We start from the raw sequence: 14,852 nt of genomic DNA, 5'->3' as shown, positions 1-14,852 counted from the left end.
GGAGTACACAAGGCATGAGTGTGCCCTTGATCTGGGCTGGCTGAGACTTGGGGTGTTTCGGGACAGTAAGACTCTATTCGAGGTGCTGTATCTTGGGGTCTTTCTGTCTTAAGAAATAAGCAAAATGTTTGTCTAGGCCACACCCTAGACCAATTATATTAGAAACTCTCAAATGGGAGCCAGCTATCTGCATGATAAGAACTTTCCTGGAGGGGCCAACCAGTGGCATGATAGTTAAGGCAGCTGGATCCCGCATGGCCTACTGTGTGGTTCAGGTCCCAGACCCAGCAGCTGGAAAAAAGAAAGCAGGTGGGTGCATGTTTGTGCCCAAAATGCCAAAAGGAGAAATGAAGGAGAAGGGATTGTGACATGACCGTCCCCCATGGGAGGTGCTTTCTCACTTTCCTTTTCTCCTTTGAGTCTCTTGAGCCAGTGTACATGCCCTCTAGCAAAAAAATAAATAAATGAACCTTCCTGGAGGGCCAGTCAGTGGTATAATTCAGTGATGTTAGACCCATATGGGAAAGTCCGGAGTTTGGAACTTGGGGCTCCCCTGTATACACCAGGGGCATGTAAACCGGCATGCAATCTGGCTGAGGCTGGAGGCAGCTGTGGTGCGAAGACCCCCTTGTAAGTGCCTTTCTCTCTGTCTGTCTTCCAGAAGAAATAAGTAAACTTAAAATGGTTTCTGAGGATTCCAGGGATCAGGCAAGTTTGAAACCCAGTGCCCAGCACCGTGACACACAGTGCTTCTCAAACTAAACTAATGTGCATGTGAGCCACCTGGGGATTTATGTATTTTTTACTGCAGATCCTGATTCAGTAAGTGCAGGGCACCTGGAGCTTCTGGGGAGGGTTTTACTGTATTCTTTTGTTTGTCTGTTTGCTTTGTTTTGTTTGAGAGATTTTTTCTTTTTTTTTTGGAGAGGTTTTTTCACTATAGGGCGCGTGCGCTCGCCAGACAGACAGAGAGAGACATAGAGACAGAAAGCGAGAAATCACCCCCCAGGGGGGATGGTCATGCCGCAATCTCTTCTCCTCCATTCTCCTCTCGGGATCTTGGGCACGTACGCACACGCGCCCAGCGTGAGTTTTAAGCCACCGGGGCCGGGACGCGAACCGCGGTCGACTACGTGGGAGTCCAGCGCCATAGCCATTACGCTAACTGCTGGTTCCCTGTTTGAGAGATTTTTGTTACAGGGCACCTGTGCTTGCTGCAGAGACAGAAGAGATGGAGAGAGAGAAAGTGAGAAATTATCCCCCCCCCCCCCGGGGAATGACCATGCTGCAATCCCTTCTCCTACATTCTCCTCTCGGGATTTTGGGCATGCACACACATGTACCCAGTGTGAGTTTTCAGCCGTTGGGTCCAGTACTCGAACCACAGTAGGTCATACGGGAGTGAAGTGTCTTAACCATCTGCTGGCCCTGGTTCTGCTTTTTTTTTTTTTTTTTTTTGGGGAGTTGTTTTTTTTTTTTTTGAGAGAGATTTTCACTGTAGGGCACGTGCGCTCGCCAGACAGAGAGAGACATAGAGATAGAAAGCGAGAAATCACCCCCCAGGGGGGATGGTCACGCCGCAATCCCTTCTCCTCCATTCTCCCCTCGGGATCCTGGGCACGCACACACACGCGCCCGGCGTGAGTTTTAAGCCACCGGGTCCGGGACACGAACCACAGTCGACTACGTGGGAGGCCAGCGACATAGCCATTACGCTAACTGCTGGTTCCCTAGAGAGATGTATTTTCACTATGGGATGTGTGAGCTTGCTGGAGAGAGAGAGACAGGAATCAAGAAGTTATGCCCAGGGGGAGATGGCCCTGACTCAGTATCTTCTCCTTCATTCTCCTCTTGGGATTTTGGGCATGCACACACATGCACACAGCATGAGTTTTAAGGTGCCAGGTTCAGGACTTGAACTGCAGTCGACTACATGGAGGTCCAGTGACATAGCCATTATGCATTTGCTGGTCCTTGGTTCTGCTTTTTTAACAAGGCCCAGGTGATGCTGTTGCTGCTGGTCTGTAGACCACTCGAGGAGTAAGAAAGTGCTAGATGGTGTCATATAAATTGTTGAGGGTGGGTACTTGGAGCTGGTAATAGTAAGGAGATATTAAGAGCTAGAGGTCCTCCATGGTCTCCTTCAGAGTGAGCCGCTGCCCTAACAGATACAAGTCCAGTTTCTAAAAACTAGAAACCAAGAGGAATTAGACCAAGCAAGAAACTCCACTGCAGAAAAGCCCAGATGGGAGGAGTCCTCTTTGGTTAGGGTAGGCCTGGGGCTTCACAGCAGCCCTAGAATTTCTAATTCTGAAAACTTCTGTGTCCCACTGGCCATAGGGAGCCAGATCCCACATGGCCAACCACAGCTCATATCCCGACTTGAAACACTAGAGCATGCACGGCCCGAATTCTGACAGGGTGGAGAAGTGGAGAGGGGATTGTGGCATGACAGACCCCATTGGGATGGTGCTTGCACTCTCTCTCATGCAGGTATGCATGCACAGGTGCAAGTGCATATACCTTCTAGCCCATTTTAGAAAGGGTTCTTGGAAAATTAATACTATAGAAAAGTTATGCACAGATTTCAAAACTCTTTTGCACCCAAATAAACTCATACAGTAATTGGATTTTTCCATGAACTTTTTGAAGTCCCCTCGTACGCCTTCACAGATTAGCGACTGACAGCTTCTCTGCTCCGACCTTTCCTCCTGGATCACCAGCATATTCTGGCTTCTGCTTAGTGGAGAGGGGGTTAGAGTGCAGGGCGATGGAGGGATTTAATGAGAACCAAATGCCCTTTGCTGGAGCTGGCTTTCTACCAGCTCTGAGACTGTTGCTAGTTCATCTGGAGATCACTCTGGATCATGCTAAGGTCGACGATCAGCCTCTAGAGTGGGAACCAAGGAATGGATATAGGGAATTATTGTGAATTAATCCTGTAATCCATGCATTGTTTGAAGTGGTGCGGCTCTTCGCAGAGACAGCATTATCATAGCATGTCTGGCTAGGATAACCAAGTCTTCTTGATATTCACTCACAATTATACAAATTACCATATCCTCCTGTGGGAGTGACAGCACCCCCAACAGGGACTTCATGCCATAATTAGCCCCCCAGCCTCAGCCAGCCCCAGATCGTGGGCATGCCCCTGGCCTACACAGGGAGATCCTAGAATGCGAACCCAGAACCTTCCTCACGTGGGTCCAGTTATTATTATCGTGTCACTACTTGGCCCTTCATCTGAGTTTATGCGTCTTTGAGAGTTGCAACTGCGCCCACAGGTGGGGAGGCCCACTCGGAAGACGAAGGTGTGGTGCTGTTGCCTGCAGCCGTCAGGACGTCACCACAGCCTGAAGCAGAGCCAGCTGTCCTCGGTCTGCAGAGGACCGTCGAGTGGGCACTTGAAGCAAGAAGTTTCAATGCTTCCTGGCCAGTCCCTGCTCTGAGCCCAGTTTACTGGTCTCATCATTTCTTACCTGCTCTGGCTCCTAAATGAGCAGAAATTTGGTAGATTTGACAAAAAATTGTAAATCATACCCTCTTCCCTAGAAGGGAATGTGCAGCACCCACATGGTGCCTCTTCCGAGGAGAACGACATGTAATGGCCTGTCCCGTAGAAAAGAGGAGGATGACATGCAATAGACATACAGGGGCCTGGCCCGTAGGAAAGAACTTCACGTCAGCTCTGAAATGGCATCGATGCAGAGCTGATGACATTACCAAGCTGCTAAATAAAATAGGTTGGAGAGGGGCCAGCAGGTAGTGGGTGGTTAAGGTGCTGGACTCCCACATGTCTGTCCTTGGTTCAAGCCCCAGATCTGGCAACTTGAAAAATCATACCAGTTATGTGTGCTTGTGTGCCCAAAATCCTGGGAATGGAGAATGGAGGAGAAGACATTGCAACATGGCCATCCCCCCCAGGGGTGATTTCTCACTTTCCCTCTCTCTCTGTCTCTCTGTGGTGAGTGCATGTTCCCCATGGCAATTAAAAAAAATAAATAAAAAGTAAGAGAAGCTTGCATGACTGCAAAGATTTTGCAAGGAAATGATCAGGGAATTGGCATTTCCAAGATGGGCACATGCTCAGAATAAGTGTGACTGAAATTATGTTTGTCCCATCATATCTGTCACTAAGGGTCTCCCAGTAGTAGGGAGATAACTTGGCCCTTGCTATGAACCTGTCCCCCTCTGAGAACCGCAGCCAACTTTGAATGTTGTCCTAAGAGCCTACAGTTTGGTTTCCAACACTGGGACGTTCTCTCAAACGGATCCGATCTGGACGAACGAGGTAGAAGGGAACAAGAGGGCAGTTTGCAAAACTGTGTGGGCACATTGGAGGCTCCAAGAAGTTGGGAGGGAAATTCTTCTGGTACTTGATGAATTCCAGAAACTGCTAGCTGCCCTTTACGTCAAAGGGAGCCATTCTCTATAGAACTACACTTCTATTGTATGCGTGCATCCCAGTGCTTGGTGCAGCTGGGTCCCAGGAGCTCACTCTTTTCACTTCCCTGGCTTGGCATGGAGGCAGTACTGCCGGAGGTCACTAGAGAGCTGTCCATTTGTCACCCTGGGCCGGGTACCAGGAATGTGTGCACATAATACCACACCTTGGCCTGGGTCATTGGTGATAAACCATGAGAAGTTTTCAGGGACCTGTAAGATGGAGAGGCATCTTTTTTTTTTTTTTTTTTTTTTTTTGAGAGGTTTTTGCAATAGGGCATGTGCGCTCACCAGAAAGAGAGAGATGGTGAGAAATCGCCCCCCAAGGAAGATAACCATGCTGCAATCCTGTCTCCTCCGTTCTCCTCTTGGGATCTTGGGCACACACACACACATACACACACACACGCCCCTGGCGTGAGTTTGAGCCACCAGGTCCGGGACTCGAACCACGGTCGACTATCCGGGAGTCCAGTGACATAGCCATTACACCATCTGCTAGTCCCCGGAGAGGCATCTTGAAGGGCTCTATCTGAGCCACTCTGGAGGCAGACTTCTCAGTGGGTCCCTCCCAGAAGCTCACTCGCAGCCTGGTGCCGTGTAGGCTACCCTTAAGAGGATCTAGTACCCCACAACTCAGCCAGAATCCTCTACATAAGTGGTTGTGGGTAACCTCAGTGCAACTGTACCGAGTCTCTGTTAACCAGTGTAGTTAGCACTAAGTTGTCTCACTTTAGTAAACCAAGGGATGGCATGACAAGGTGCATGAAGCTTTGCAGTTGATTGTTCAAGGAAAACTTCTTCAAGGCTTATTCTGTTTTGAAAGTAAATAGACTAACATCTCCAGGACTTCTGGTCCTGAAAGCAGTTGGACAATTCAGTCAACATCAGACAGTTTCCTTTTCCCTCCCACTAGAGCTTGAAGGATTGTATGCTTTTTTTCTTAGAGATTTTTGCTATAGGGCTCAAGTGCTCGCCAGAGATACAGGGAGAGACAGAAAGTGAAAAATCACCCCCCAGGGGAAATGGTCACACCACAACCCCTTCTCTTCCATTCTCCTCTCAGGATTTTGGGCATGCACGCACACATGCCTGGCATGTTTTAAGCTACCAGGTCTGAGACTTGAGCCATGGTCAATGACGTGGGAGTCCAATGACGTGACCATTATGCCATCTGCTGGTCCCAAGTTGTGTGCTCTTTAGAGGGCCCTTGGGAACCTTGACAGTGATGCCCAGGGAGTGATACTTTCTTCATTCCTTCATTCAATAACCACTTGTCGATGACTTAATATATGTGCTAGGCATCGTGCCAGAGCCTGAAACTTAAGGAACCCATCCTCACAGACCTCTCAGTCCAGCAGCGGGGAGGGACAAACAAGCAGTCACCATACAGACATGCGATAAGTGCTGAGATGGGAAAAGAACAGGAAGTCGTGAAAGCATGACTCCTACATGAGCTTCTACTTTCTGGGTAGGAATAAGACAGAACTAGGCACCGGTGTCCACAGAGCGAGTGGAAACCAAGGGGCGAGGTGAGGCAGTAGGAAGAACAGTGGTAGAATAAATGCGCAAAGCCTAGATAAAGTTGAGCTGGGTAACTGGGTTATTCCAGACAGTCCTTTACTTCCATGTGTTCTAGGTAAGTGTTTTTGTCTTCGTAATTAAGGAAGCAGAATAGCGTCTGGACCAATTCAATGAAACTCTGAATATAGAAATATACCCAGAGCCCTGACCCATTCCTGGGAAATCTAGAATCCAAATCATTCAGTGTTTTGTGGTCTGATGGTCCTGACCCATTCCAAAGGATTGAAGTCATGGTAGCGAGGTTTTAGTCCAGACTACGAGCTCTCAGGAATGACCTACTAAACCCCTTGCTGAACACAAGCAGGGATCTGCTGGCCCTTAAGGAAGAAGGTGAAGGAAGAGGCTCTCTGAACATAATTCTGCTGCTCTCCCCATCTCTCCCCAACCAGGTGATCATGGTAACAGGGGATCACCCCATCACGGCCAAGGCCATTGCCAGGGGTGTGGGCATCATCTCAGAAGGCTCTGAGACAGTAGAGGACATTGCTACACGGCTTAATATCTCTGTCAGCCAGGTCAGTGCGAGGTAAGACCCTAAAGAATACAGATCTGCCCTCCCTCCCTCTGTCAGCCTGCCCCTCCCAGATCCCACTTACTAAAGTTCTCAGTGTCCTTCGGTAGGTAGGATGGGTGAGACTTACCTCTTATAAAGTAAAACATCAGACTGGCCCCATAGCACAATAGCGAAGTGTTAAACCGGATGGAGCCAACAGGTGTCGTGGTGGTTAAGGTGCTGGATCCCACATGGCCAGCTGGGGTTTGAGTCCTGGACCTGACAGCTTGAAAATCATGTTGCACACATGTGTGTGCAGGCCCCAAATCCCAAGAGAATGGAGAAGGGATTGCAGCATGGCCATCCTCCCTAGGGAGTGATTTCTTACTTTCCTTCTCTTTGTCTCTCTCCAGAGGACACACACACTCTATGGCAAAAAAAAAAAAAAGTAAAGGCTAGATGAGTGCGGGGACCCACATGGCGAAAAAAAAAAAAAAGTAAAGGCTAGATGAGTGAGGGGACCCACATGGCCAACTGGGGTTCAAATCCTGGCCCTGGCAGCTTGAAAAATGCAGCAGGTGCATGCCCCAAATGCTGACAAGATGAAGAACTGGAGGAGAAAGGACTGCAGCGTTAGCATACCCCATCTGGGGGGTTCTCTCCCTTACACATGCCCTCTGGCATTTAACTCAAATGTAAAACATAATGGGAAAATAGCCAAGTGAATATGCCAGTTGGTTTTCAGAGGAAGCGGGACATAGAAAGAGGTAGAGAAAGGGAGAATTTGTTGGCAAAAGGAAGAAGGGATAGAATGTGTCCATCTGGGAATGTGCTGTGGCAGGCGGTGAGGGAGGGGACTGAGTTGTTTCTACAAGGAAACAGTCAAGTGTGGCCAGAGGATACGGGACCCCTGTGAACTGTCCCTTGGCAATTCCTTCCCCTCAGATCTGCCAAAGCCATTGTGGTGCACGGTTCACAGCTGAAGGAAATGAGCTCCAAACAGCTCGACAAGATCCTCCAGAACCACAAGGAGATTGTGTTTGCTCGGACCTCCCCTCAGCAGAAGCTCCTCATTGTGGAGGGGTGTCAGCGGCTGGTAAGAGGCAAATGAGACCTGAGAACCTGGCGCAAGTCCTTGGCCTAGCCCTGCCTGGGGCCTGGGCTGTAAGACACTCCTGTGCTCCCTGAGAGTCGAAATGACCGAGGAGGAGCAAGAGAAGGAAGGGCCACAAGTCCTGGACGAGACATGATCAGATCGAGAAGCGAGGGCTGCTGAAATCAAACTGCTCCCTGGGTCTGGGCCTGGATCCGAGGCAGTAATTATTTCACTCCGTCCATCTGGACTTCCCCAGGGAGCCATTGTGGCGGTGACGGGCGACGGTGTGAACGACTCCCCGGCGCTGAAGAAGGCCGACATCGGCATCGCCATGGGCATCTCTGGCTCGGACGTGTCCAAGCAGGCAGCCGACATGATCCTGCTGGACGACAACTTCGCCTCCATCGTCACGGGCGTGGAGGAGGGTGAGGAAGCAGGGTGCCCAGGGGTGGGACTGGCCCCTCGGACTCGGGCAAGCATCGGTGCACATAACCTTCATCCCCCTTGCCCGTCATCCAATCTCCATGATCCTGGATGTTCTTTGCAAATTGCAGATTCATTTGGCCTGTCCATGACTCTTTTTCATGAGATTGGAGGAGAAACCAGGTTTTCCAGGGAAACTGGGGCTCTGGTGTAGAACAGTACCTTCTTTGACCTTTCACTGAGGTTCAAGTGAATCTACAGCAAAGGTAGCCATAACCCCAGGACTACACCACATTCCACAGTCTCCAGGAGGCCCCTAGAAACATTGCCTGAATGGCGGTGACACCTCAAGATCAGTTGGAGCCTAATCTATGACTTAATTAAATGAGCCCATCTTAATTGCATAAGCACCCTCTTTCCGAGAGAATCCTGAAGAGAATGCCCATTGGCGAGCAGGAGAACCCCACAGTTCTGCATCTCAGGCTCCCTGCTTTCTGCTGGAGCTGTCTTACTAAAATATATGGCAATTACATTAATAACAGTTATCACTCTATTAAAACCTAGTATGATCTTGATACTTTACTTGGTATTTTCTTTTTCTAAAAAGAATGATTTATTTAATTTTATTCATTCATTTATTTCAATTTGACCAGAGAGAGACACTCAGAGAGAGAGAGGAAAGGAGAGAAAGCAAGCCACCAGGTCCAGGACTCAAACCATGGTCAGCCACGTGGAAGTGTCCACTGCCTTAACCACCATGCCACCTGCTGGTCCTCTACTTGGTATTTTCTATCCATTCCATTAAAAACTTTCTTTTGAGCACTATGTGCAAGGCTTTGTTCTAGGTGCTTAGGGAGGCTATAATGGTGGTGGTCAGGACACAAATTCTCATGTCATTTCATAGTAGAGAAAGAGAGACAATAAGAATAAATTGCATGGCATGTTAAAAAGGAGATGTGTGTTGGGACCAGCAGATGGTGTAACGGTTACATCGCTGGACTCCCACGTAGTCTACTGTACCTCCAGTCCTGGACCCAGCGGCCCAAACTCATGTCAGGAGCATGTGCATGCATGCCCAAGATCCTGAGAGGAGAATGGAGGAGAAGGGATTGCAGCATGGCCATCCCCCCTGGTGAGTGATTTCTCGCTTTCTGTCTCTCTGTCTCTTTCGGTCTCTCCAGCAAGTGCACATGCCCTGTAGCAAAAATCCTTCTAAAAAAAAGAAGGTGAGTGTGAAGCCAGCAGGTGATGTGGTGGTTAAAGCACCGAACCCCTGCACGGTTTGAGTCCCAGCCTGAGAAATCATTCCAGGTTCATATGTGTGCATGCTCAAAATCCCAAGAGAATGAAGAAGGGATTGCAGCATGGTCATCCCTCCGGGGAGGGGGTGGGTGGGTGGTGATTCCTCACTTTTCCGCTCTCTTTCTGACAAATGCAGGCACCTGATGGTAAAAACCTTAAAAAACGGGCTAAGTGCTATGGAAAAGTTGGAGCAGACAGTGCAGGGTGGAGGGAGGGATTCCTCTTTGAAAGAGGAGTGAGGGCAGGACTCGGCCATCTTGCGAGGCAGGAGAAATGAAACTCAGAGGGGTGAGGGGTGCACAAGGTCACAGGCCAGTTATGGCAGAGGATGGAATTTGAACCCAAGCCTCTCCCAAGCCCAGGCTCTTTCCATCTCAGCCTTAATCCTGTCGGGGCCTTTACACTGGCATTCTCAGACATCACAGGATTAGGCAGAGCCGGCCCTGCTCGGTTTTTAGATATCAGATAACGTTAGCCATGTTGAATCCGAGAACAAAGAGTACACGAATAGATAAATCATGCAAATAAATGATGGCTCTAATGAATTGTCACGCAATTTAGAAACATAACAGGACTGCCGAGGTCTAGGATCTTCAAACCCTTTCCTGGACCCTGGCGCGACTGCACGTGGGGCTCTGTCCAGGGCCGGTGTGTGGGAGGCGTGTCCACCGGGCACTTCTCACAGAAGGGTGACCGTCCTCTCCCCAGGCCGCCTGATCTTTGACAACCTGAAGAAGTCCATCGCCTACACGCTGACCAGCAACATTCCGGAGATCACCCCCTTCCTGCTGTTCATCATCCTTGGCATCCCTCTGCCTCTGGGCACCATAACCATCCTCTGCATTGACCTGGGGACTGACATGGTGAGGACCAAGTGGAGGCTGGGCTCTCGGAACTCCTATGAGATCAAGGAGCACGAAAAGTCTGTGTTGAGAGACCCTGGTAGCCCTCGAGTCCTCCCGAGTGTCCTCCTGAAGCCTGTGACCCCTCCGTCCCTCCTCCATCCTCCAGGTCCCTGCTATCTCCTTGGCTTATGAGCCAGCCGAAAGCGACATAATGAAGAGGCAACCCCGGAACGCAAAGATAGACAATCTGGTGAACCATCGTCTCATCAGCATGGCCTACGGACAGATCGGTGCGGCCAGACGAGGCAGGGGAGAGGGGAGTTGGGGTGGCTGCCCCCGCCTAGCCATTTGAGCTGTCTCAGTTTGGAAGTCAGGGAGAAATTTTCTCACACACCGTGTTAGGCCCTGTGAGCACTAGGAACCACTGATCTCTCTCTCTCTGCCCCTTAGAGTTCATTAGGAAAGAAACCAACATACATAAACGATGGTATCTTTCCGAGGGTTGAGTAGTGAGTTTAGACAGGATATGCAGCAGGTCACCGTTACACTAGGCAGAGAGGAGACAGGAGACAGGGAGGGAGGACTCACACCTGCTGTTGGAGGACAGGCTTAGACTACTGGATGGACGGCCAGGTAAGGGGGACCAGAGGAGAGGACATTCACGTGACACAGTTAGAAAGGTGTGACTAAGGCAGCCCAGAGGACCCCTCAGTCTTGATGAAGGAGTCGTGGAAGATGGAGAGGTAGATTTAGGAGGCATTCATCCTGGGGAAGCCTTGAAAGCCACCTGAGAGTCATTAGAGGCCTTTGCTCCTGAGTGCCAGGTGCAACGGAGTGTTCCAGGGAGTAGGGTGAGGATGGACAGGGAAGAGATGGGGGGCGAGAAGATCACCCCACTATCTAGGGGAGGAAGAATCCTAATTTGTCCCCTCACTACCCATGTGACCTTGGACAGTGACTGAATCTTTTTTGTGCTTCAATTTTTTCCTCACTTATGAAATAAGGATGATACTTGAGCATTGCAAGTCTCTGTCGACAAGAGCCCTGCACACTGCACCACCCTGTCATTATCAGTGTCTACTGATGTCAGCTATTCCTGTGACCCAGGCATGAAGGGACAGTGGGCCTAACGGGGAGGCAAGGAGCAGAGAGGAGAGAAGTGAGGAGGGGATGGAACTAGAGAGGTCCAGCACTCACTCGATAGGGAGACGGGATCTGCTGCTTCCAAAGTCCCTCCTAGTTCTAAGATATGACGAAAGGATGACCCAGAGTTAGCGTTCAGAACGAATGTCAGGAGCAGGTCCTCGATGGTAAGAGTCTTCTATATTACTGCTTAGACACACACCAGCCTTCGAAACCATTCCCAGCCCCCACCTTATCCATGGTCTACTTCTGGGGCCCTTCTCTGAACCAGGTTCCCTTGTCCTGTGACTCTGTGCCTCACAGGGATGATCCAGGCTGTGGCTGGATTCTTCACCTATTTTGTGATCCTGGCTGAGAATGGTTTTAGACCTTCTGAACTGCTGGGCATCCGCCTCAGATGGGACGACCTCTTCCTGAATGACCTGGAGGACAACTATGGGCAGCAGTGGGTGAGGAGAGGGGCGGGGTAGAGTGGTGAGCAGTAGGAGTGAGGAAGCGACAGGGAGGAGTGGGAGAAGGGAGAGGAGCTGTGGCCTCATCTAGCTCCTACATGCTAGCGCTTGACCTCCGTCTCCAATCACATCAGCAGATACTCTGCTCTTGGTGGACGGATGACGACCTTGTCCATGTTCATTCCTACGGCTGTCTGTTCTTACCTCCTGGATCCTTTAGCTCCCTTGCATCCAGAGACCTTTACTTTTTTATTTTTCTTTTTATTTTTTTAGAGATTTTTGCCTTAAGGTACTTGCAATTGCTGGAGAGAGAACGACAGAAACAGTGAGAGGGAAAGTGAGAACGCACCTCCCAGGGAGGATGGGCACACCACAATCCCTTCTCTTCCATTCTTGCCTGGGATCTTGGGCACACATGCACACACACCTGGCATGAATTTCAAGCCCCTGGGTCTGGCACTTGAACTACAGTTGGCCATGTAGAAGTCCAGCAACATAACCGCTAGCCACCTGCTGGCCTCTGGAGGTCTTTTATTATTATTATTATTTTATCATATCAGCTTCTCTGGGCTGATTTCTGTTTTTCCAGGTTTTGTTTTTTTGGTTTTTTTTGGTTTATATTTGGAGAGGTTTTTCACTATAGGGCGCATGCGCTTGCCAGACAGGCAGAGAGAGACATAGAGACAGAAAGCGAGAAATCACCCCCCAGGGGGGATGGTCACGCCACAATCCCTTCTCCTCCATTCTCCTCTCAGGATCTTGGGCACGCACACACACGCGCCCAGCGTGAGTTTTAAGCCACCGGGTCCGGGATGCGAACCGCGGTCGACTACGTGGGAGTCCAGCGACATAGCCATTACGCTAACTGCTGGTTCCCTGTTTTTTTGGGTTTTAATTGTGAACTATGATTGCTCCAGAAATGAATGTGTAACAGGTCCTCTCCTGTCACACTCCTCCTACTCTGTGACAGTTCAAATAACATAACTTCACATAAGAAAATTGATTTCCTTTGTATATCTCTTCTTGATCTTTCTAAACGTTTACATCTAGAGGATGCCTCTCTGTAGTAGTTTTTTCTAACATCCAAGAGGAATGAAGCTCAAGCTGAAGTCATATTGCTCAAGAATTGTAACAAGAGCTGCAGTAGCGTGCACTGGTTGATGCTGCTGCTTGGCACCTGAGGCCACAGGGGAGGCCCAGGTTCAACTCCTGACCCACGGTGACAGCGAGATGCAGTGGTATTTGCCTGTGGTGCCCGCTGCTCTGGAGGCTGAGGCAGGAGATCATGAGACAGCAAGACGCTGTCTTAAAAAATTTCTTTAACTTAATAATTGGGGACCAGCAGATGGGCACACCACACACGCCACAATCCCTTCTCTTCCATTCTTGTCCCAGGATCTTGGGCACGCATGCGCACACACCTGACATGAATTTCAAGCCACTGGGGCAGGAGAATCATGAGATTCATGAGTAATGGTCAAGTCACTGAACTCCCACATGGTCGACCGCAGTTTGAGTCCTGGACCCGGTAGCTTGAAACATGCCGAGCACGTATGTGTGTGTGCCCAGGATCCATGGAGAAGCAGGGATTGAAGCATGGCCATCCCCCTAAGGAGTGATTTCTCACCTTTGTTCTCATTGTTATCTGTCTCTCTCACTCTCTCCAGTGAGTGCACACACCTAAAAACAAATTTTAAAAATTGGAACGTGGCTGGCCCCATGGTTCATGCTTAAGGGAGCCAGATCCCACATGGCCGACACATTTTGAATCCCAGCCCCAGCGGTTTGAAAGTCACACTGGGTACATGAGGGTGCCTGCCCCAAGCCCCAACAGGATGGATAAAGGACGAAGGGTCACGCCCCACTGGGGGAGTGCTTTCTCCCTCTCCCTCTGCATCTCTCCCTCCCTCGCTCGCTCTCTCCCTCTCTTTCTCTGGGGAGTACGTGTTCTCTCAGGACATTTTAAAAAGAGAAGAAAAAAAGTGTCTTTCAGTATAATTCCATTGATCTTTACTCATTCAATCATTCAGCAAATATTTATTGAGCATCTTCCAAATATGAGGTACTGTTTAGGCCCCGGGAATATGGTAGTGAACAGAAATGATCAAGGTATTGCCCCCTCAAGTTTATTTCTAGGTAAGAACTGAGGATGGGAGGAGAGACAGATAATAACCAAATATATAACATACTGGATCAATAGATTTTAAGTCTGAGGGAGACCAAGAAGTATTGAAATTAAGATATTTGAAAGTGTGAAATGGAAAGATCGAGATGGTGGGCAGAGTGAGATGCTTAAAAATAAAATTACAGAAAAACCGTAGGTATTAGGAAAGACAATAAAGAGGGGCCAGCAGGTGGCATGGTGGTTAAGGCACTGGACGCTCCCATATGGCTAACCACGGTTCAAGTCCTGGACCTGGTGGCTTGCTTTCTAACTTTCCTTCTCTCTCTGTGTCTGTCTTTCTCCGGTGAAATTAGAATAAATGAATGGATAAATAAAAATTAAATAAATAATTCTTTTTAAAAAAAGGGAAGTAAAGAAAAGACAATAAAGCCAGCAGGTGGTATGGTGGTTAAGATGGCTGGATCTCAAATGGCTGAAATGCACTGCTTGAGTCCCTGACCCAGTAGCTTGAAAATCACACCAGGTCCTGTGTATGTATGCCCAAAGTCCCAAGAAGGGAATGGAGGAGAAGGGATTGCAGTGTGGCCATCCTTCCCAACCACCACCACCACCACCCAGGGGCTGATTTCTCTCTCTCTCTCTGGCAAGCACATGTGCCCCATACCAAAAAACTCAAAAAAGAAAAGAAAGAAAGAACAAGTAAGAGAAAGAAAGAAAGAAAGAAAGAAAGAAAGAAAGAAAGAAAGAAAGAAAGAAAGAAGAAAGAGAAAGAGGGAGTCTCTCTCGAGAAGGAAGGAAGGAAGGAAGGAAGGGAGGAGGGAAGGAAGGAGGGAAGGAAGGAAGGAAGGAAGGAAGAGAGAGAAAGAAAGAAAGAAAAAGAAAAACAGAGAAAGGAGAAAGAGAAAGAAAGGAAGGAAGAAAGAAAAAAAAAGACGGGGCTGGCAGG

At 49.2% G+C, this 14,852-nt stretch overlaps 1 protein-coding gene across 2 annotated transcripts in view; it reads left to right on the top strand.

Annotated features, from left to right (window-relative positions):
- LOC102483255 (sodium/potassium-transporting ATPase subunit alpha-2) overlaps nucleotides 1-14,852 on the top strand; it is a 97,943-nt gene that overhangs the window by 74,912 nt on the left and 8,179 nt on the right. The window contains exons 13-18 of one of the 2 annotated variants that reach the window (XM_006168835.1): nucleotides 6,417-6,553; nucleotides 7,466-7,616; nucleotides 7,873-8,041; nucleotides 10,050-10,204; nucleotides 10,353-10,476; nucleotides 11,633-11,778. In XM_006168835.1, the coding sequence (XP_006168897.1) occupies nucleotides 6,417-6,553; nucleotides 7,466-7,616; nucleotides 7,873-8,041; nucleotides 10,050-10,204; nucleotides 10,353-10,476; nucleotides 11,633-11,778 (882 nt within the window). The remainder of the gene's footprint in view (nucleotides 1-6,416; nucleotides 6,554-7,465; nucleotides 7,617-7,872; nucleotides 8,042-10,049; nucleotides 10,205-10,352; nucleotides 10,477-11,632; nucleotides 11,779-14,852) is intronic. The other variant, XM_006168836.2, reaches the window with a different exon arrangement.

Source organism: Tupaia chinensis, unplaced genomic scaffold (genome assembly GCF_000334495.1).
Source record: "Tupaia chinensis unplaced genomic scaffold, TupChi_1.0 Scaffold146187_1, whole genome shotgun sequence".
In the NCBI taxonomy this organism is placed as follows: domain Eukaryota; kingdom Metazoa; phylum Chordata; class Mammalia; order Scandentia; family Tupaiidae; genus Tupaia; species Tupaia belangeri.
Note: the sequence above shows the minus strand (reverse complement) of the source record. Positions and strands in the feature narration are given on the sequence as shown.